We start from the raw sequence: 19565 nt of genomic DNA, 5'->3' as shown, positions 1-19565 counted from the left end.
TTTGTAACAATGGTCAAACAATCCTTATTGTCTACTATTATGATTAAATGAAACACCTGCGTGAAAATTAATTAAAAACGATCACCTGTAGTCACAAAATATGCAACCATTATCATTGTCTTGGGAGGTTCGATTGTGTTTAACTGTTAACTGTGATTGAAGTTCCATGACGTTCTTGGTATTGCCATTGAATCGTTATTATAGAATGTCAAAGAAACATACGTATTAGTTTGCTAAATGATTCTAAGAAATGGGATCGAAAACATGACAAACAACAGGTAGATTCTGATACTCAATCGGCTTAGATTGATAATAATCTAAAAAGCTCCCAGAAAAAAATCTGGTTTCAATACAAGACACGTTTTAATATAGCGCATAATTAAATGGGAATTATAAAACGAAATTTCATGCAAACTCGATGAATTGAAAAAATTGTAAATTCAAAAAAATTCTTATTGTTTTTGAAGACGATATGCTCTTCAGTTTCGATACATTTTTAGTTTATTGAAGGATTCTTAGAAATCAAACCGTAAATATAACGAACACCAGCAAAGTTCTACGTATCCCCTTAAAAATAAATCAGGATAAAAACATCATTATATCAAAACCTTAAAATACCATGTCAATTTAACTACTAAAAAAAAGTTGCTTCGAAACCAGTTATCAGCTCCAGAAAATAGTTATCCTTCTCATAAGAGTCACATTTTCGCCAAGTTACTGGGAAATAACCATAGTAACAAGGGTGCAATCAATTTTTAATTAAATCAATTCTATTAATCATATGATAACAAATCTAATAGTTTTGTTTTCGTTTTAAAATTTACCTGACTTACTAAAAAGATAAAAGAATCTAGGTATACACCATATACAAACATAATTTGCATATACACATTTACACCACAAGAGCTTCCCCATGTGTAGAAATGTTCCAACTAACCATTTGCATAATATGCAAATAGTAAACCTATTATCCCATAAAATAATAATTAATATCCATATACCAGTCAAAACGTACATATACAACAGGAAAATTTATATTTGTAAGAAAAGTAAATCAATTTAGATGATTTAGCCTTTTGCTGGCAATTTTTCAGCCTTTAATAAAATTTAATGGCTGAGTATTAAAACCAATTAATTATTATTTTTATTTAAACATTACTTTAATATCAATCCAGAATCATACCATAATGAAATAGAGAAGCAATGTACTATAATTAAAACGAAAATTAAACAGCATCACCCCTGAAAATGGCCATTGATATAAAATGGTAAATAAAAAATATATTATATAAATATACAAAATAGTAAATAGATCTGACCCCATGAATGTTCTTAAAAATCGGCGCATCCTTGATCCATCAAATTTACACTTCTGTTAATTTGCATTATGTTAATTTGCTTAATGTAAAACAGCATAAGATAATCTTGGAATTTTATATATATATATATATATATATATATACATATATATATTATATATATATATATATATATATATATATATATATACATATATATATATATATATATATATATATGTATATATATATATATATATATATATTTATATATATATATATATATATATATATATATATATTTATATATATATATATATATATATATATATATATATTCTTCTTTTATTTTCGAGCTTTTAACACATTGGGTGCATTCTACGAAAATTTTCTTTCATTTGAAAATTATTGAAGTTGTATCAGAAGTATAATAAGAGTGAAGATATAGTAGATCACTATAGGTTGTAAATTGTATGTTTGAGCAATAAAAGAAACAATTGTTTCAGCAGCAACGTGTTTTACAATATGACAACGTTTGACATTACATGTTGAAAAACCGGTTCAAATCTAATAGGATATGCTTAAACCAAACGCCCCGCCCTACAAGCCGTATTCTCCATACATTACTCCTTCTAGTTATTACTTATTCCAAAAGTAGCAGATGCTTCCAACATTGTAACACTATACTACCAGAAAGATGGGAAAAATAATGACCAGCTACTGCCAATAAATCGAATAATTTAAAAAATGTAATAAAATTGAATAAGTATAATTATCCAAACAATAACTTGTTATAAATATAACATCTATATAAATTAAATAATGAAATAATTTGTTTCCCAATAATTAAATTGTTTATATTAAAGACAGATCCGAAAATTAATTATAAATAATTTATACAACCCAACATTAAAAATGAAAATATCACTGATATTATCTATAAAGAGAACATAAATGTTAATACAAGGCAATTAATCGTAAATAAATATCTTCGGCGTTACTTTTTAACTCTACTTAATTAGCGTCAATATCTACCGGCTTCCTGTACATCGATCGCACACAAGTTCATTTCAGGAGATAGCACATTTAACGCCAACCGTTTAGCCACCGTGAGTCAATGAATTATCAATAAGATACATCAAATACTTAACGTTATAATTATGCGAAAGGTTGTCGGGATTCACATTGGGTTCTCTACAAAGACTTGTTCCTTTTTTAATCTGCCTTGGGTTTAGAAAGACAGTAACAATTTTAAAACATTTAAAATGTAATAGAATGATCTCGAAGTACATCCTGTTGCCATTATATTAGAAGTTTTGCAACAAATGCTCGAATTTTACTTTTTTGCTCCAATGGTACTAGTAAGTTAACAGTTTTATCACCGAAGCTTTTACTTGCTCGTTGGCAATTCCATGTTAAACAGCTTTATGCTACGGGAAATTTTAACAGGTCTATAAAGTAATATAATACGATTTCTTTATATCAATTAATAGAGGTAATTATATTAAAATGATAATTAATAGAAATGTGTTCGAGACAGAAATAACCACAACATATTTAGTTTGTAAATTCAAGACATATATGTTATTATTTAAAGTATGTACTTTGTTCAAATTCACATGATCAAAACTATTGGATGAAGTCTAGACTTCAATAATTCAATCAACCAATAATTACATGAACAAGATACATACTTTAAATAATAAATTTCTAGAAATAACATATAATATGGCAAAATTTCGCGTGAAAACAGCGAGATTTTGAATTATTAAAGAACTATTAGTACACTTTATATGGTCATCACTGCGGTTGAAAATTTCGCGATTTAAAAGCTAATGAAACAAAAATACCCATACAGATCGTCGCTGCTAAATGAAACGCTTTTCTTCCATAATGAAATCGCTTTAATTGTTCGCCGATGATGAAGACAAAGTTCTTAAGGCATTTTTTGCACTTGTACTTAAACAAATTGACAATGAATCACTCTCCATGCCTGAAACTTGCTTCAACACTGATGCTACGTCAGGATATTTATACTAATATATTTCTGCATTTATACCGACATCTATCGATCAGTGTTCTATCCATAACGTTGCCACATCAAATGAAAAGTATATATTTTCATCAAGTGACCTCTTGTACAACTTAATCTGCTTTACCTACACTGCACTGCGTTATACAACAATTTCAATAGCAAAACCAAAGTACTGAAAATACGCATCATTGAGTGCATTTAACATTATTTTTTCACCTTTACCAAGCGTATAACATCCGCGAACGTAACAAAAACACTTTGAATCGACTATGTAATATCGCCTCTGCATTTTCACACGTTCCGAAGCACAGTCATACTACAAAACATGATCGAGCAATAAGGCAAACAATAAGATAAAATAAAGGAGCAATAAGATAAACAATAAGACCGCAGTGTTGCTATCACGCGCAAACTCCAACACTAGACGCAATTTTGAAGCAGGGATTGAAAATATGAGTTCGGAGCATCAAATAATGTTAAACATTGTTCTGATCTATTCGGATCCAAAAATTGACACGAATTTCTAAACTTGTATTATCATAAGAAATAGTTTTTGCCCATTGACTGTTAAACCACTACGGGTAATAACAAAACGGAGATAATAAATCAATAATTAATAAAAACTAAAATAAATGAGGATAGAAACGTATAAAATATTTAATAAGAAATTATTTTAAAAAATTGATACGCTTGAATAAAAATCTATAATAATATTATTGTTTCAGGAGCATTAACCAAATCACAATTCCCTGTCTTCACTATCTACGCCCAGAAGACCTGTTTGGGAGTAAAACCCTGCGAACGAGCCTGGTGCATCGACAGAGTCCAGAACTACCGCCTCAACGGTCACGTTAAAAGCAACCAAGCCGTGTCGTCGCGACAAGAATGTCTGGAACTATGTTTAGGAGAAACCGAATTCCCATGCAGGTAAGTTCGAAACGGTTGAAGACGTGATTATTTACTAATTTATTAGTCGATGCCACCGATAAATTAATTAAAAACAGTTCGGCGAAACTGGCAAGGACTGATTTGTTTCGTTCCCATGATATATACATGATTTATGTTATAAAACGCCCAGAAGAAACTCAGATCCACTTAACGGTAACGGCAAAATAGACACAGGATATTGTAAGAATTCTTAACGTGACTACATCACGGCTATTAACACGGGAAAAAATGGTAACAGCACAAACTTTTGACGAACTGGTCTTGTAAAATAAACGTAATAAGTAGCTATTTAAACATCCACTATGCCGAACATTTATTAATTTCCGATATGAGATCAATTGGCACACTGAATCTGTATTCCAACTGGTTGATCAACCATCAGCAAACAGCTTAAGCGTATTAATCAACCTGATGGTTTAGTAATTATGCGCAACATCACTTGCCTTATAACGCAATAAACTACAGCAAACGCAAAACGAACTTTAAGAACGAGATTATTGTAGAAGTGTAACGATAACGATGGTACTTGAAAAAATGGAATAACTTAGAAACAGACGAGAACAGCTCTAACCCAGATTTATAGGAAGTTGTCTGTTTTATTTAATTGGTTTATTTCAGACTATTACAAAAACATAATTAGAATTTATCAATGTAAAAATATCTCATGATATTTAATATTTCGCAGTTCATTTCTCCAGTACCTTTGTTCGGTTTTTTTAAATCAATTATATTTTACATTGATAAAATTTAGACCAGAAATATTTCACTAAATTATGAAATGGAGTTATTAGTTACTTATTATTGAAAATATTGAATAAAAAATGTAGATTTTTATATGCTTTCATTACAGATAATAGCAAACAACAGTTCTTATTATAAGTTTAACCACACATCAGTCATTGAATTAATTCACTTAATTTTCTCCCTACATCATTACCTATTTTATCAATCTATTTTAAGGAATAAAAGTTTTTCATAAATTGGAAAAAATTAAGCATTAACACAAAGATTTTTCAATCATCAATATCAATAACTTTAGACAATTATTAATTATTACACGCCCACTAGTTAAATATTTAACTATATATAAAATCAAAACAGGGCCAGTTAATTGGAATATAACATTGCAAAAAATTTCAGATCTGACAGAAAATAATATTTCTAGCATTAACCAATCCATTAATAAAATCAATAAAATGTAGCAGGAATAAAATTTACATACGTATCAAACTAAGCATATATAATGGAAATATCATAGCTACAAGAGGTTGGTGTAATAATAACAGCTATTGAATTATTTAAGCTAATTTGATTTCAACAAGTACTGATGCAGTAACAGGTGACCTAAAACGAAATATATTAAATATATGACTCAACTTTTACAGCTGTTGTACTAGAACTTAAAAAATATTTTTTCTAATAACAATATCTACCTTCACAGTCTTTTGTTGTTCTTAGGAAGTAACATGTCAGAATAATTGGCAACTGATAAACAACATTAGGTACTGCGGTAATAATGAATGAATGAATTGCTCCAAAAAATTACTCTTTTAATACTCAAACGGGCGTCAAAAGTTTGATGATGTGGTGGTACACACTTTGCATAATAAAGGCTCAATGTAAACGCAACAAGTATATCCAAAGAACTATTGTCCAAAAATTTAAGTCAAATAGGATTTTTTTAAAAACTTGTAAGGTGAACAAGATATAGAGAATCCCAAACGTAAAACATACACTAGCAACCCGGATCCCAGGCAACCCAATATATCAACGCCAAAATGAGACATTCACTTAAGTGAGGTTCTGAGTGCTACGAAATTGATCCGAACCAGTAGTTGCATAAACTAAGAGAAAAACATGATCCAAAAAAACCATTTACTGGCAAGGAAGTAGAGAAGTCATACTACTACCAGACGTCCTGAAGTTAAGATGGGAAGTTCTCCTGCGCGCATATTCACTAGACTTGACTTCACTTGATTAATCTGCAAAAATTAAGCCATACGTATAATAATCTCTCATTTAGCTTTGAATTGCTGGTGCCATAAATATTATAACGACTTTTTTTAAATGGTCCCCGGTAACAGACAGCTTCAATAAATTGTCGGATGGCAAATTTTTGCGTAAGAAAAACTGAATGAAATGAGCATTAGCACGGGATAGCAGTCTAAATACATTCCTGTCGCCGGGAGACGGTCGGACGATGCTAGGCAGTCGCCCAAAGGTCCCCTCCCTAAACAAATTACCTCGCTATCGTTTGCATACCACCACAGTATCGGAAATAATTACACGTATATTGTGTGAAATCGGACAGTTAGTTATCTCGGCTGCGTCGAAGATAATACATCAAACTACTGTTATTGCGTCTTCTCTTAATTAGTTTCCCGGGGCGAAGCTTCGAGGTGGATTCGATGGTTCTCAGAACCGTGAAAGTGCGTCGACCAAAACGAACGAACCACGATCGCGGGCAATTAAATGCTTCATAATTATATTTTTTCTGTTCGCTCAAACTGACCATATGTTACGCGGATCGTGACGAAAAACGCTTAAAACAAACAGAAAGAGACAGCTTTATTTAACTTTAAATCAATAAGCGATTTTAAAACTCACAGGCTCTAAGTTATTTTCTTTCTTTCAACATGTTTGCTTTCAACATATTCTGACTTGATTCGCCAATTTTGAGTCCTTTAAAACAACATTAAATTGTCATCCAGAATTACTCTGAACCATACCGCGTAAAAAACATGATTTTTGTACGTCAACTAAATGAATTGTCGCCTGTTTCAAAAGGGTCCTGTTTTAAGCATTTTACATGGTCATCACGAGCTCCTTTCTGAATTTTCTTATGAGGTTCAATGAAAACTTAACTTCAGAGCAATAAGGTCAACGTTTCCTGGCATAACAACTAATTTTCAACGACTTTCATCAACAGCTGGCGTATATATATATATATATATATATATATATATATATATATATATATATATATAGAACTTTTATATAGGACTTTTTAATACAAGCTGTGTAACGAAGTTCTTCTTTATTTAAAATCCCATGTATGCAATTATGTATGGAATATAAAATCGCTTAAATGTTTCCAAGGTGGTACTACGAGCGATAACGGCGTAGCGCCGGCCTGAAACCACAAATTTTCATCGCAAACAATGTTTTCCCCAAATTATTAATAATAATATAATTACAGTTAATTATCACAGTTCTATCAACGTTGTATATTACCCCACCGTATAACTTTCCATGATAATTTGATATGATTGACTGAATAATAAACAACTAGTTAAACATGGCCCGCCCTTATTTCAAAAACAATATATAATGGTGATGATAATGACAAATTGACGGTTTTCAACGGTTTCAACAACAATTCATACCAAATATTTTTCCTCATTATAGTAGATTGACCAAAACAAATGAGAAGATTTAAAGGCTTCATTATGAACATTTTCTGTATATTCTAAAGGACCAGATGTTATATTGACTGAGAGACTTCATAGCAGAAACAGTCTTAAATCCTTTTTATGTTTTTATATAAAAACCACATTTTCGTTATCGAAAGATAAAATACACAAATATTCATCTATGACTGTCTTAACTCCTTCATTAGAAACAGGTGGGATATATATACAATTACCCGCTGTCGTTTAACCAACTGTCATTTAATTTCTAGCGTATTGAAACATGTATCATCATTCATTGAGAGCATTCCAGGGCCCAAAATCTTAGAAAGCCATAATTATTCATGTGAGATGTTCCGTGTCCTTTTTTCCGATATACTCATCCCCACTAGGTTTGTGGGCAAAATGAAGTAAAAAGTGGATAAACTTTAACGGTTGACACAGAAAGAGCAGGATCACCTTGCAGCTTGTATTAACTTCAGACGAATTTTCTTAAAACTGAATCCATCCAAAACGAAAATCATGTAACTGTACGATATTTCAGCGAACTATTGAACTAACATATAAATGTTTGCTGATAACAAAGACATCTTTATGTTGGGCCGAACACTTTTCACACTCTCGTAATTAAGTCAAATTTTCCTATTAAATAATAACTGGATTAATATTTACCATTTCCCATTAGTAACGATAAGGATTATAGAAGAACTCTAATCAGTTTAATTCCATAAACAATGGCACTGACGGTAGCAATTGTTACCGAATTTTAATACCAAACGAACCAACAAGAAAAGCAAGAAGGAATCGTGTAAATTATTAATTTACATTTGATCAGTCACCTTTTCGATTACGCGGACTATATACGACACAAAAGATCAAACCGAGTAAATTAACAGGGGCTAACCAATGGCGAGAACGGAAAAAAGCGAACAAGGTTGTCGCTTTGATGTAAGTCGTAGCGAATGCACTGATGAATAAATTCTTTCTCGCTTGCCATTTTCAAACTGCTTAATTTTTAGTCCTTTTTCTACAGTTAGCTTAAGTTAATTAACTTTTTCCCTGCCACGCTACGTCGATCATAAAACGACAACGACAATGAACGCAGGAATGTTTGAATTTTAAACTATTGTACGTACGGCAAAAACGCCTGAAATTTTATTCATACTGGGGAAATAATTGGGACGGCACAACCCAACGGTACTAGTCCGTTAGACTTTATTTTTATTCATAGTTTTTCTTGTTTTCCGCGCTGATTTATAATTATCTGGTAAAAATACTTAGATATTTGAATTATTTCATTACAAATTTCTCAAAAAATTGCAGTAGATTCTAAAAATTACTAAAATGACTTGTTTTAAAATTTTATTACAAACAATTTTATTACAACAGCCTTTTGGACAAACATGGGTTGCTTCAACAAACAATTTATTTGTCAAATTTAGTTCATTATGGCTTCTGACTCTTCCCATACTTTTTATATATTAAGTAAATGAAACAGTGATTTACTATTTCAGTTTCAGTTTAATAAACCATGAAAACTATTTCTCCTTTTTTTCAAAATATGCATACCATTTCTTTGCCCAATAATTATACATTAATAATAACTAAATGTGTCTCTTTGGGTAAATCTTTAGGCTCACATATCCACGCACGTCACAACCGTGAAAGTAGTCAATCAGTGACAAGTTGATATAAAAAGTTATTAAAAAATTGTAACCAATGCATCAAAAGACGTGCTATATAAGTTTAGCCAAAGACCTAATTATTCATTTTTGAAATATTGAAATCTATTATTTTAATTAAATAATAAAGGATATTTAAAAATATAAACGAAAAAATAATGGTGAGTATAAAAATATAATATATTTCTAAAATATTTTATCTCCACAGTTACTTCATAGACACGGATTCCTAAATTGTATATTTCAATCTTAAAAGGCATTTTTTAAAATATATTATAACATAAAATGAACCCCGTAAAACAATTTTACCAGCAATTTTGGTAATGAATTCAGTTTACTTGGTCTGCATTAAATAAATGAAAAGATTATTTATTTTTGGTAATTAGAGACTAATTTTGTCCGTTTCCAAATACTGTTTACCAGTTTCAGCACGAGAATTACGCGGCTGAAAGCCATAAAAATTGCTACTTCCTTCCAGGGAAAAATTAAAACATAATTAAGTTGTTACGTGGTAATGTGAGTTTTAAGTGATTTTTTGCGGTCTAATATATGTTATTATTCAAAACCATTTTCTTAAAGCGTATTTTTAAGATTTTTTAATATAATTGCCGAAATTACGTAAAAACTTTTTAAAAAATTATTATGTATTCAAATTACGGCATTAATGTTCATTATTTCTTTAAAAAAAATTTATGGAATAAATATTACTGCCGAAGAGTTAAAATATTTTGAATATCGCATTCTCTGATGTAATAATGAGCTCTAGTTTGGGCAATTTGTGAAAAATTAATTTTTTTAAAGCTGTTAAATATCAAAATACAATAATTAAAAATAATTTAACTTAACCTGAAAAAATTTTGTTACAGCAAATGTTCAGAAAGTAAAGAAAGATATTCTGGACAGGTCACCAATACCTCAATATATAAAGATTCGCGTGTTAAATTTTGTTTAGGAAGTGAGAGAAAAGGAGATTTGGAAAGCTTCCAAGAGCATTATAACTAATATTTTCGGGAAAAACAAAATTATACCTTACACACGATCACAGAAATTCTACAAAAATACCACCAAATACAGCAAATACCATCTACTACATTACCTCAACATTATTTATAAGATCTGTGGTGGAACGAAAGTATAAGGGCAGCTGGAATACAGCCACCGAATAATACACCAGAGGTTACTTACAAGAGAAAATGAGCTGATGAGCTTTTTAGCATAGCTAATCAATTTTCTTTAAGACTTCTTGGACAATCAATCTTGACTTGTAATGGAAAGTAATCGAATAATTACTTTAATATTTATACAAAAATAGTAGAGACTATACAAAAAAAAAGCACAAAGTGAATTTTGTAACCAAAAAGAAAACTATGAATTTTTAAATTTGTATATGATCTCACCTAAATCCTACCGACTGAGGTAGTTATAATTAGGGAAAGAGTTTTAATCACAAAAACTATTAATTTACTTTTAAAACTGATTTATTCATGGATTATATATATATATATATATATATATATATATATATATATATATATATATATATATATATATATATATATATATATATAATATAAATACTAAAAAATGTAACTAATGTCATACGATCGTGTTTCATCAAACTCAACGAAACTACTGTTTCAGCAGAAACTACTACAGCATCAGTATTACATATTAGATATTATTATATTATACACATGGCAGAAAATTATTGGTGCTTACGGTAAAACTAAATGTGATCTATTAATAAATAGACCGATACATTATTCCTAAAACTAATATAATATTAATTATCGAAGAAAAAGGTGCAGTTATTACAGTTAACCAAGACCAGAGTAGAACTGAAGTTAGAAGATATCCCGTTTCCCACCGTTTGTATTAACCAGATCGTTAATAAACAATTCCATAAAACAGCGACAGTTATCAGAACACCGCATTCTTTCTGGCTGAAATATCCAAAGACCATCCGACTGTTCATCAAAAACTGTCAGAACGTGATATTAGCGGGAAGTCACTTAAGGCAAACGAATCGCTATATTCTCAAGGAAATGTCCATTAGGAAATTGATTGTCAGCTCGGCGTCCCCCGTTCTCCCCACCACCCCGGCCGGCTCCCCCGCGCTCCTCACGGCCGAGAAATTCTATTAGACGATGGACGCGGTTCAGTTCAACACACTCACGGACAAATTGCAATAATTGCAGTATTCGTCGATGGCCGTTTAACATTCTTTTGGCGCTGTTAGGGCCGATGATGCAACAAAATAGAATTATAACTTCTCTGCCCTGTTGAAATGGACGCAATGGTCTTGGGCGCCGCCTCACCCATTCCGTGTAATTGTTTTATGGGTAATCAGTGGCGTACACGATGATATCTTAAAGGAAACGGATGCCCAGTGAAGGATAATTGAATTGTTGTCGAAAGAAATCATGCTGAAAACTTCTAGAGCGATTATGGTATTATGCATGAAAAAATGATAGGCATATGAACTGGCAAAAGAATGTCAACAGAGCTTATTTGATATTTATATTCATGTAATAAAATAATGTTAGTAACTCAATTCCAATATATTTTAAAGGCACTACATTAATTAATTTAATTAAATCCGATTGCATCAATTATTGGTTTGAGATAAAGCTAACAACACATTATTATTGATCTAATTTCTATATTATTTGGTGCGCTGAATCCAAAAAGAGCATAAAAAGTAGTGTCATCTATCAGTTTTAATATTACAATATCAAAAACAAGTTTAAAATGTATATTATTATTGTCTACCGCTCATTAAGATTATACAGAAAATTAACTAAACAGCTTATAATTGCATGTTATGGGAGATTTGAAATTTATCTCTATGCTCATCGCTCAACAAAAGAAATCTACGACGTATCCATGTTTCCATAAATGAGCAGGGCATCAGAACAAGAAATCAACGTCAATCAGCAAAAACATATTGCATATTGTCATGTGTGCATATAATATAATTATTTTCCTGAAAACTTAGAAGATGCGAATGAGGAGCGAGAGGAACAGTTTCATCAGAACATATAAGAAATGATGCCTAGAATGATGTGATATCAATATAATTCATACTAGTAGTAGATCACTTCAAAGATAACAATATAATGCATCACACCGAAGAAAAAACTAGGCAAGATACTTTGCAGCGAAACACGAAAGAATTTAACAAAAAAAATAAGCACCTACTGAATGTTGTAACTTAATTATTTATAAGAAATAAAAAATATGAATTTTTAAAACTTTTATACATCAAAATTTTTCTATTCTTGAGATATATAGTCATGGTTATGCCGTAAAAGAATACGGTTTGAGCAACAGATATTATTACAGACACATATTTAATACAGAGTAACACCTGTAATAATCTATTGTAAATCCTTTAAAAACAATGTATAGGCCCAATACATTAATGGACTGAATAACTGACGTGGACATCGGCAGTCCTTTGTCTTATATAGTCATCCAGCATAATAATCTGTGCAATGTTAGAAAACAGACATTCTAAAATGATATAAAAACAATTCCAACATATAAACGTCAATGTGTTCCACTCTAGAATGGAATAAATAACGGCCTTAAACAGTGGTAAGGATTTCTCTCGCGCCTGCTTCTTTATGAACTACCGACGAATTTAACAACTTTTCGTTCCCGATTTTTGCCGTTCGGCCGCACGTAACAAGAAAGCGGCAAGGGCCAAAAAAGGTTCACAAACGGGCCGCTCTAGTTTATAGAGTGTTGTTTTGCACCTTCGCGACGAGATTTAAAAGCTCTTACACCGGACTAGATTATAATTCTCGGCAATCGGCCTTATTTGGATTGAAAATGCCCGCTGCCCATTAATTCTGGCTTGTTTACTGGCCGTTTGTTGGTGTGTACTCCTTCGCCCGACTAAATTCACCAGGAATTAGTAGTTAATATTGGATCAAACGTCATTTATTTTAATGGTGTATTCTTCGAGCCAGTCGATAACGCTCCCGAAAATTTTTTTATTAAAATATCAATATCGTTAATACATTTTATAAAAACCATAGTTCTGATGTGTTTTTAACATGCAATAATTTTTAATGAATTTCCTGGAAATTGCTCTCAACCTAAATTCAGAAATGATGATTGTGTAACCAAATTAATATCAACGAAACATGGAATTTATTCAATCTACCTTCGTAAGTAATTTTCACAAATATAATTTACCCAGTTTTAATCTTACGCTGTAACAACATTTAAATACATTAAAAAATATATTATTACATAACGGAAATACGTTGCCCATTATTAGTTCAGTCCATATGAAGAATACATTAAAAATATTATTTTAATTTTACAAAACATAAACTATACAGCTCATGGTTAGATGCTACGAAGAGATTTAAAATCTCCATACTCTTTGGTAACCAAAAGTGATTTAGAAATATTGCGCCAAAAAACAAACAGTCCAGTTGTCCAAAAACAAGTTGAGCTTAATGAAATAATTTGTATGAAAATATTTCTCTTGTTTGAAATATGTGTGCAGACAATGCCCTCATTCGTCAGAAGCTGAACTGCAATATATAATTTTCTTTGGGTCTGTTACTCAACTATGAGTACAAAGAACAAGGAGGTTTTGATATCATTTAAAGAATTCGTGACTATGTTTGCGGACAATGCAAAAGCTCCTAACCATAAACATAGCTGATGACAAACAACTTCAAAACCCTTGCATTTGTGTCAAAAGGTGAGTGAACAACAAGTGAACATATAACACATGGAGAAACGATACCTGGGACAATGGAAGAACTGCTGGTCACTTCACGCAGAACAACAAAATGCAACACATCAAAGAAAAAGTTAAGCAAGTTAAGGAACTCTTGAACAAGTCAATTGAACAATTTGTTGAAACAATCGAAAAACAATTGAACAAACCTATTGTTGCGAAAAGACCAACGATAACGCGACAGTAACAGATATAAAGAAGTCATCTTGCATCTGGCATCACAAAAGTCGACCACACGTAAAAATTGTGAAGGATACTATCATCATTGTAGCTCCAATAAAAGCCATATTTTTGATGTGTTCTACGGGTATCATTTTGAAATAAATATAATGCTTCCAATCTGACCATAAAGTTCTAAACATACAATGATATCTGATAAATTTACTGGAAATTGCACACATTTCAATTTCAGCGCTTATGCCAGTGCAACCAAATTAATGTTAATAAAACATCTTATTAAATCACGACTTTTCAACCTACCCTCGTGAGATTACTAATATTAGGTCAAAAATAAATTAAAATCTTTATATAATTTTCACATAAATAATAAATATCATTTTAAACTTCCACTGTAACAATGTTGAAATATATTTAAATTAGTTGTATTAAACAGAAATTGCAGTTATAGGATTCTACAGATCTACCTTTAGTTTTACACAAGTCAAAATAAAAACATCCTAAAAGCGTAACCGTTTGTAATAATAAAATAATTAGAGCATTACAATAAAGACAGAATGACACAGCAAAAGATATAGCAACATGAAATATTAGCTATAAAATAATAGATATTTCAAATGATATCGGAAAATTAACCATTTTGGAGGAGCTTATGAATGTTCTTGAAGGACAATGTTAAAGAACAAAATATTTACAGATACAGGGTCAGTAACGTTATCAACAATAAATATTCTACCCTATATATACATGTACGAACTATATGGACGTAAGTTATATAATTAAATAGCAACTAACTAAAAGAAAACAACAAACAATACGTATTCAAATGAAATCGTAAAAACGTCAACAATTAACGAGAGCTAATTTATGTATTCCCACACCGTAACTGTAACTAACTCGTAACTGTTTCAAAGTAAATAAAATAAAGCGTCTAAGAGATCTTGTCGTATTAACACCACGATAACCAATAGAAATTCTATAATATAGACGCAACTATAATATAGACGTAATGCAAATATATATATATATATATATATATATATATATATATATATATATATATATATATATATATATATATAGTTTCAAATAATATAAAAGAGTTCGTTCTTCTTGTAAATATCGAGTATTTATTGAATAATAATGAGAAGATATAACCGTAAATTATATGTGGTCGGGTTGTTGTAAGGTAATACGAAAACAACGCCCAGCTAGTACCACGGTGTCGGTACTAATATCGTTTTTGACTAATGCAGTGCGAACTAGCATTGGCCTTTGTTGTGACGTGTTAATTAAATCTTACCAGTCCCTGGGGGCCCGCGAAGATGAATGGCCGATGATGGCGAGGAACGCGTGTCCTTATAATGTGTATGACCGCTGGCGAAACTCGATAGAAAAACCATGTATAGAGCAATTTTATTAGCACAGTCGTATATATAAATAGTCGTATCACAACTTTTTATGAAAACATTACTGGGGATGATATTTATCATTTTGAATAAACCAAAAAAACGAAAACAATTCTCAAATTTTAAAATTGAAGAATATGAAATAATCAATTCACCTCCGATTAGATTTCCTACGTGGGTATAGTTATTTATAAAACTAACCAAACAAAGAACAATTAATGAAACATCCAAGAAGTTATTTAAAAATATTCTACAACACAATTAACAATAAAATAAAAAATAGGCTGATTTTTAGTCAAAATATATGAAGTGTAGTAATATGTATTCACTTAAAAGCACCAATCAAAATCTATCAAGAAAACTTTTAGAGAACAAGAAATGTATTAAATGTAATGGCTTTTGATTATGGTAGAAAAAAATAGATTGGTCCTTGGATCTGTTAAACTTCTATTTGTATTAGTATAATGGAATATTTTTCCTTTTCTTCCTTGAATTAATCAAAGTAGTCACGAACCTACGGTGCAATCAATATAATGTTTCTTTAAAGCATCAAACTATCAATTGTTTCTTGTTATTAAATTCGATTGTTTCGATTTTTGGAAAAAAATTATTGATCAAGTAAAAGTTGACTGATGAAGCCAATTTTCAACACAGTCAATTCTTTTTAAAACTCTGTTCTTAATCAAAATATTGTTGACTATTATTTTTCAAACTGATGACTAACAACACTAATTTTGCTCGTCTTTCTGGTAGGGCTTGAAGATCATTCAACGTAGTCTAATTTAAAATTAGAACCAGTACATATCGATATAAAAAGAAAAATATAACGGCTTTATTATACATTTCGTCGAGCTTTGTTATATTCCAATTTCACGTCTCTTTTTTTGTTTAGTTAAAGACCATTTTCTTTAATTTACTTGAAATTTTCTGTTTCGATTCTGTTGTTTCAGAAGTTATCAATCACTGATGTAATGTTGTAATGACGTAACTAAATAATAAAATTATAAATAAATAATAAGTAAAATTTATTCTACGTTTCTGATTCATCTATGTTTTTAACATTTTTAAAAAGTTAAAAACAATATCACCAAACATCCTCAGAGGTAAGAAAAAAAAAAAAAAAAAAAAAAAAATACAGTACTTGATACTTGAAAAAGTACTTGATATAATATAAGCTATAATATATATTGGAAATCCCTTCAAACCCATTCTAAGTTTCTATATGTTTTAATACCTTTGTGAAGTAAAACATTATCAGATTATATGCAAGCACTTAATATTTGATTCTCGCTAGACGAGCAAAACTGAACAAAACTCGAAAGAAAACCAAACCATAAGACGCCTGAGAAAATCTAATATAGCAAATAGCAAATGGTAAAACTCCATTATCATCATCAGATTCTTCGAGAGGCAAACCGTATTTAAATTGGATTAATGGGTAACCTGCGCACCTTACAATGTCAGAACCTCTTCCACTCGGAACAGTTGGCTTGCATGTACATTATCAACCACAATTATCACCGATTTTCACGGTAATGGTCATCGAGACTAACTCGAATGATCGACGCTACATTTTGTCATTACCGCGTTCAAGGCCGTTCCATTCCGTGACCATTCCAACGAAAAAAACGATAAGTAATTTAGTTCAACCGCTGCATAGGTGTTAATTAGTGAAATACGAGGCGTATTCGTCTAAGCGATCTCCTTTCTTATAGGATTCCTTCCAGGAAAACGTACGCATCCATCTATGTGCTTGAGAGTAATTTGACGCAAATTATACGTAATTTGTGCGGTTAATTTAATATTTCTTTGAATAATATTTTTTTAGATATAATATTTTTTAAATATCCGGGCATTTATATATGAAGGACAAAAGGTTTGTGTCCTGATTAATCATCGATATCTCTGACATATTAAACCCAAATACGAAGACCTACCGAATCGATACGCGCACCAGCAATCAATCTAAGACAAGATAAGTTGCTTCCGAAACAAAGAGAGGCAAAAAAATAGTTTTAGATAATTAGCTTTATTGTTGGATCATTCCAGTCGGATAACCGGGCCCAAAGCCACATCGAACAAACGAGGATGCAAATCAGCGTGTCTACGTCGTGGCTCCTTTACTTTCTCTCGGCGCTTGAACTCGACCTTGCGATAGACGATCTAGCCTTGCGGCTCATTAAGACATAATTTTTTCCTTCCGTGGCCTACGAGAGACAGGGTCCAATTCTCGAAATATATATCGAATTCGGGCAGTGTATGAGCACCAGATACCAATCATATAGATCAAATTATTTTATAAAATGGTATATGCGTCATTATTATTATTGTGAATTTTTTAAAATAATAGAAGACTAATTCAATATATTAAAACATTTACAATTTTTCACTCCATCATTTTTGAAATTAAACATCAATTATGTTTTGAATAATCAGTTAAAGTGTAAGAAAATATTAAAAATGGCCACAAAATTTTAAAAAACAGTAAATTGTCAAAAAAATTGAACAACCAAGAAAGAAAATTATCTTATTCAAAATTCTGATAATGCAATACTATAATTCTATTGTCCTGTATTGAAAAATGACAAAAATCAATTGGATTTTTTCAATTAAGAAAAATAATATGAACAAATAAAATATCTGTAGTTTCCTACACGTAACACAAGTCTTCGATAAAATATGGAACCCGGGTAAATGCTGCCAAAGCAATATGTTGATATATTAACATCATATATCTCCAATAGGCTTTTCAGAATTAAACAACAAGAATATTCTGAACTAAAAGAAACACTGGCAGGAGTGCCACAAGGTAGGGTCCAGGGATCTATCCCCTATCTGCTTTGTCCTACCAAAACTCGAGGGAATTACAATAGTTACATTTGCGGATGATATAGCACTGCTGACGTTGGGCAAAAACCAAGAAGCATCCATAAAGAGGCCACAGGCAGCTAGCGATAAACTAATATACTAGACCAGACAATGAATAATAAAATTAAATGAGCTAAAATATGTTCCTAATAATTTTACCAACAAGAAACTGAATAACTCACCAGTCTAGAAATGTAATGGTGCTATAGCAACATATGTAAATAGTGTTAAGTTTTAGGGCATGACACTAGAAGTCAAATTAAAACGGATTTAGCATGTCAAGAAGAAATTAGCCAAACTCAAAATAAAACATAAACAGCTATATTGGCTCCTCAGAAGAAAATCCAAAATGTCAATTCACAAGATGCCGATCTACAATCAGGTGTTCAAAGCAATATGATTATATGGTATAGAGCTGTGGGGCAGTACCAGGGATAGCGATGTAAATAAAATTTAAATATTCTAAAATAAGGCATTGCGGCAATTATAATAATAATTGTTAGTAGTAAATTAATGGTGGGTCTAGTAGACCAGTGGGAAATAATAAATCATTAAAAAAATTAGTTCGACCGGGAACTTTTCAGCCCATATGTTACATTATTTAGATAATATAGAAGAAAAGAAACATGTCTCCCATGATTCAGCTCCTTTTTTCTCGTACCATTCAAGAATTAAAGCCCAGGTGATGAATCAGTATGGTCCCTAACTCTCGCAGGCTTCAGCTCTTGGAATCGTTAATAGAAAAATGTGCGTCACGATTTTGAACTAAATGATCTTCTTCACGACGACTTTTTTTCCCTTCCTCACCCGTGTCCACGGAATGTATCGATGAAACGACGCCATTTTAACAACAGATGACAATGGCTCGAAACCGATGCCAATAAAAATAAAATTGTAAGTCCTCCGAGTAGGTTTTTCTGAAGAAAATAACTTTGTTGCCTTCGCGAGTGGTTCGCATCTCTTTTTCGATTTT

The 19565-nt window shown here is 31.1% G+C and overlaps 2 protein-coding genes across 7 annotated transcripts in view; one reads left to right on the top strand and one right to left on the bottom strand.

Annotated features, from left to right (window-relative positions):
• Atg16 (Autophagy-related 16) overlaps positions 1 to 19565 on the bottom strand; it is a 538761-nt gene that overhangs the window by 489212 nt on the left and 29984 nt on the right. The window lies entirely within an intron of this gene.
• The window catches only part of LOC143195546 (uncharacterized), a 156117-nt gene that overhangs the window by 113596 nt on the left and 22956 nt on the right, over positions 1 to 19565 (top strand). For all 3 annotated transcript variants that reach the window (XM_076402801.1, XM_076402803.1, XM_076402802.1), the window contains one exon: positions 4059 to 4260. In XM_076402801.1, the coding sequence (XP_076258916.1) occupies positions 4059 to 4260 (202 nt within the window). The remainder of the gene's footprint in view (positions 1 to 4058; positions 4261 to 19565) is intronic.

This window comes from Rhynchophorus ferrugineus, unplaced genomic scaffold (genome assembly GCF_030347505.1).
Source record: "Rhynchophorus ferrugineus isolate W39M unplaced genomic scaffold, kcgeb_rfMv2 rfM4, whole genome shotgun sequence".
NCBI lineage: Eukaryota > Metazoa > Arthropoda > Insecta > Coleoptera > Curculionidae > Rhynchophorus > Rhynchophorus ferrugineus.
The sequence above is the reverse complement of the archived record's forward strand: the minus strand, read 5'-3'. Positions and strand labels throughout refer to the sequence as shown.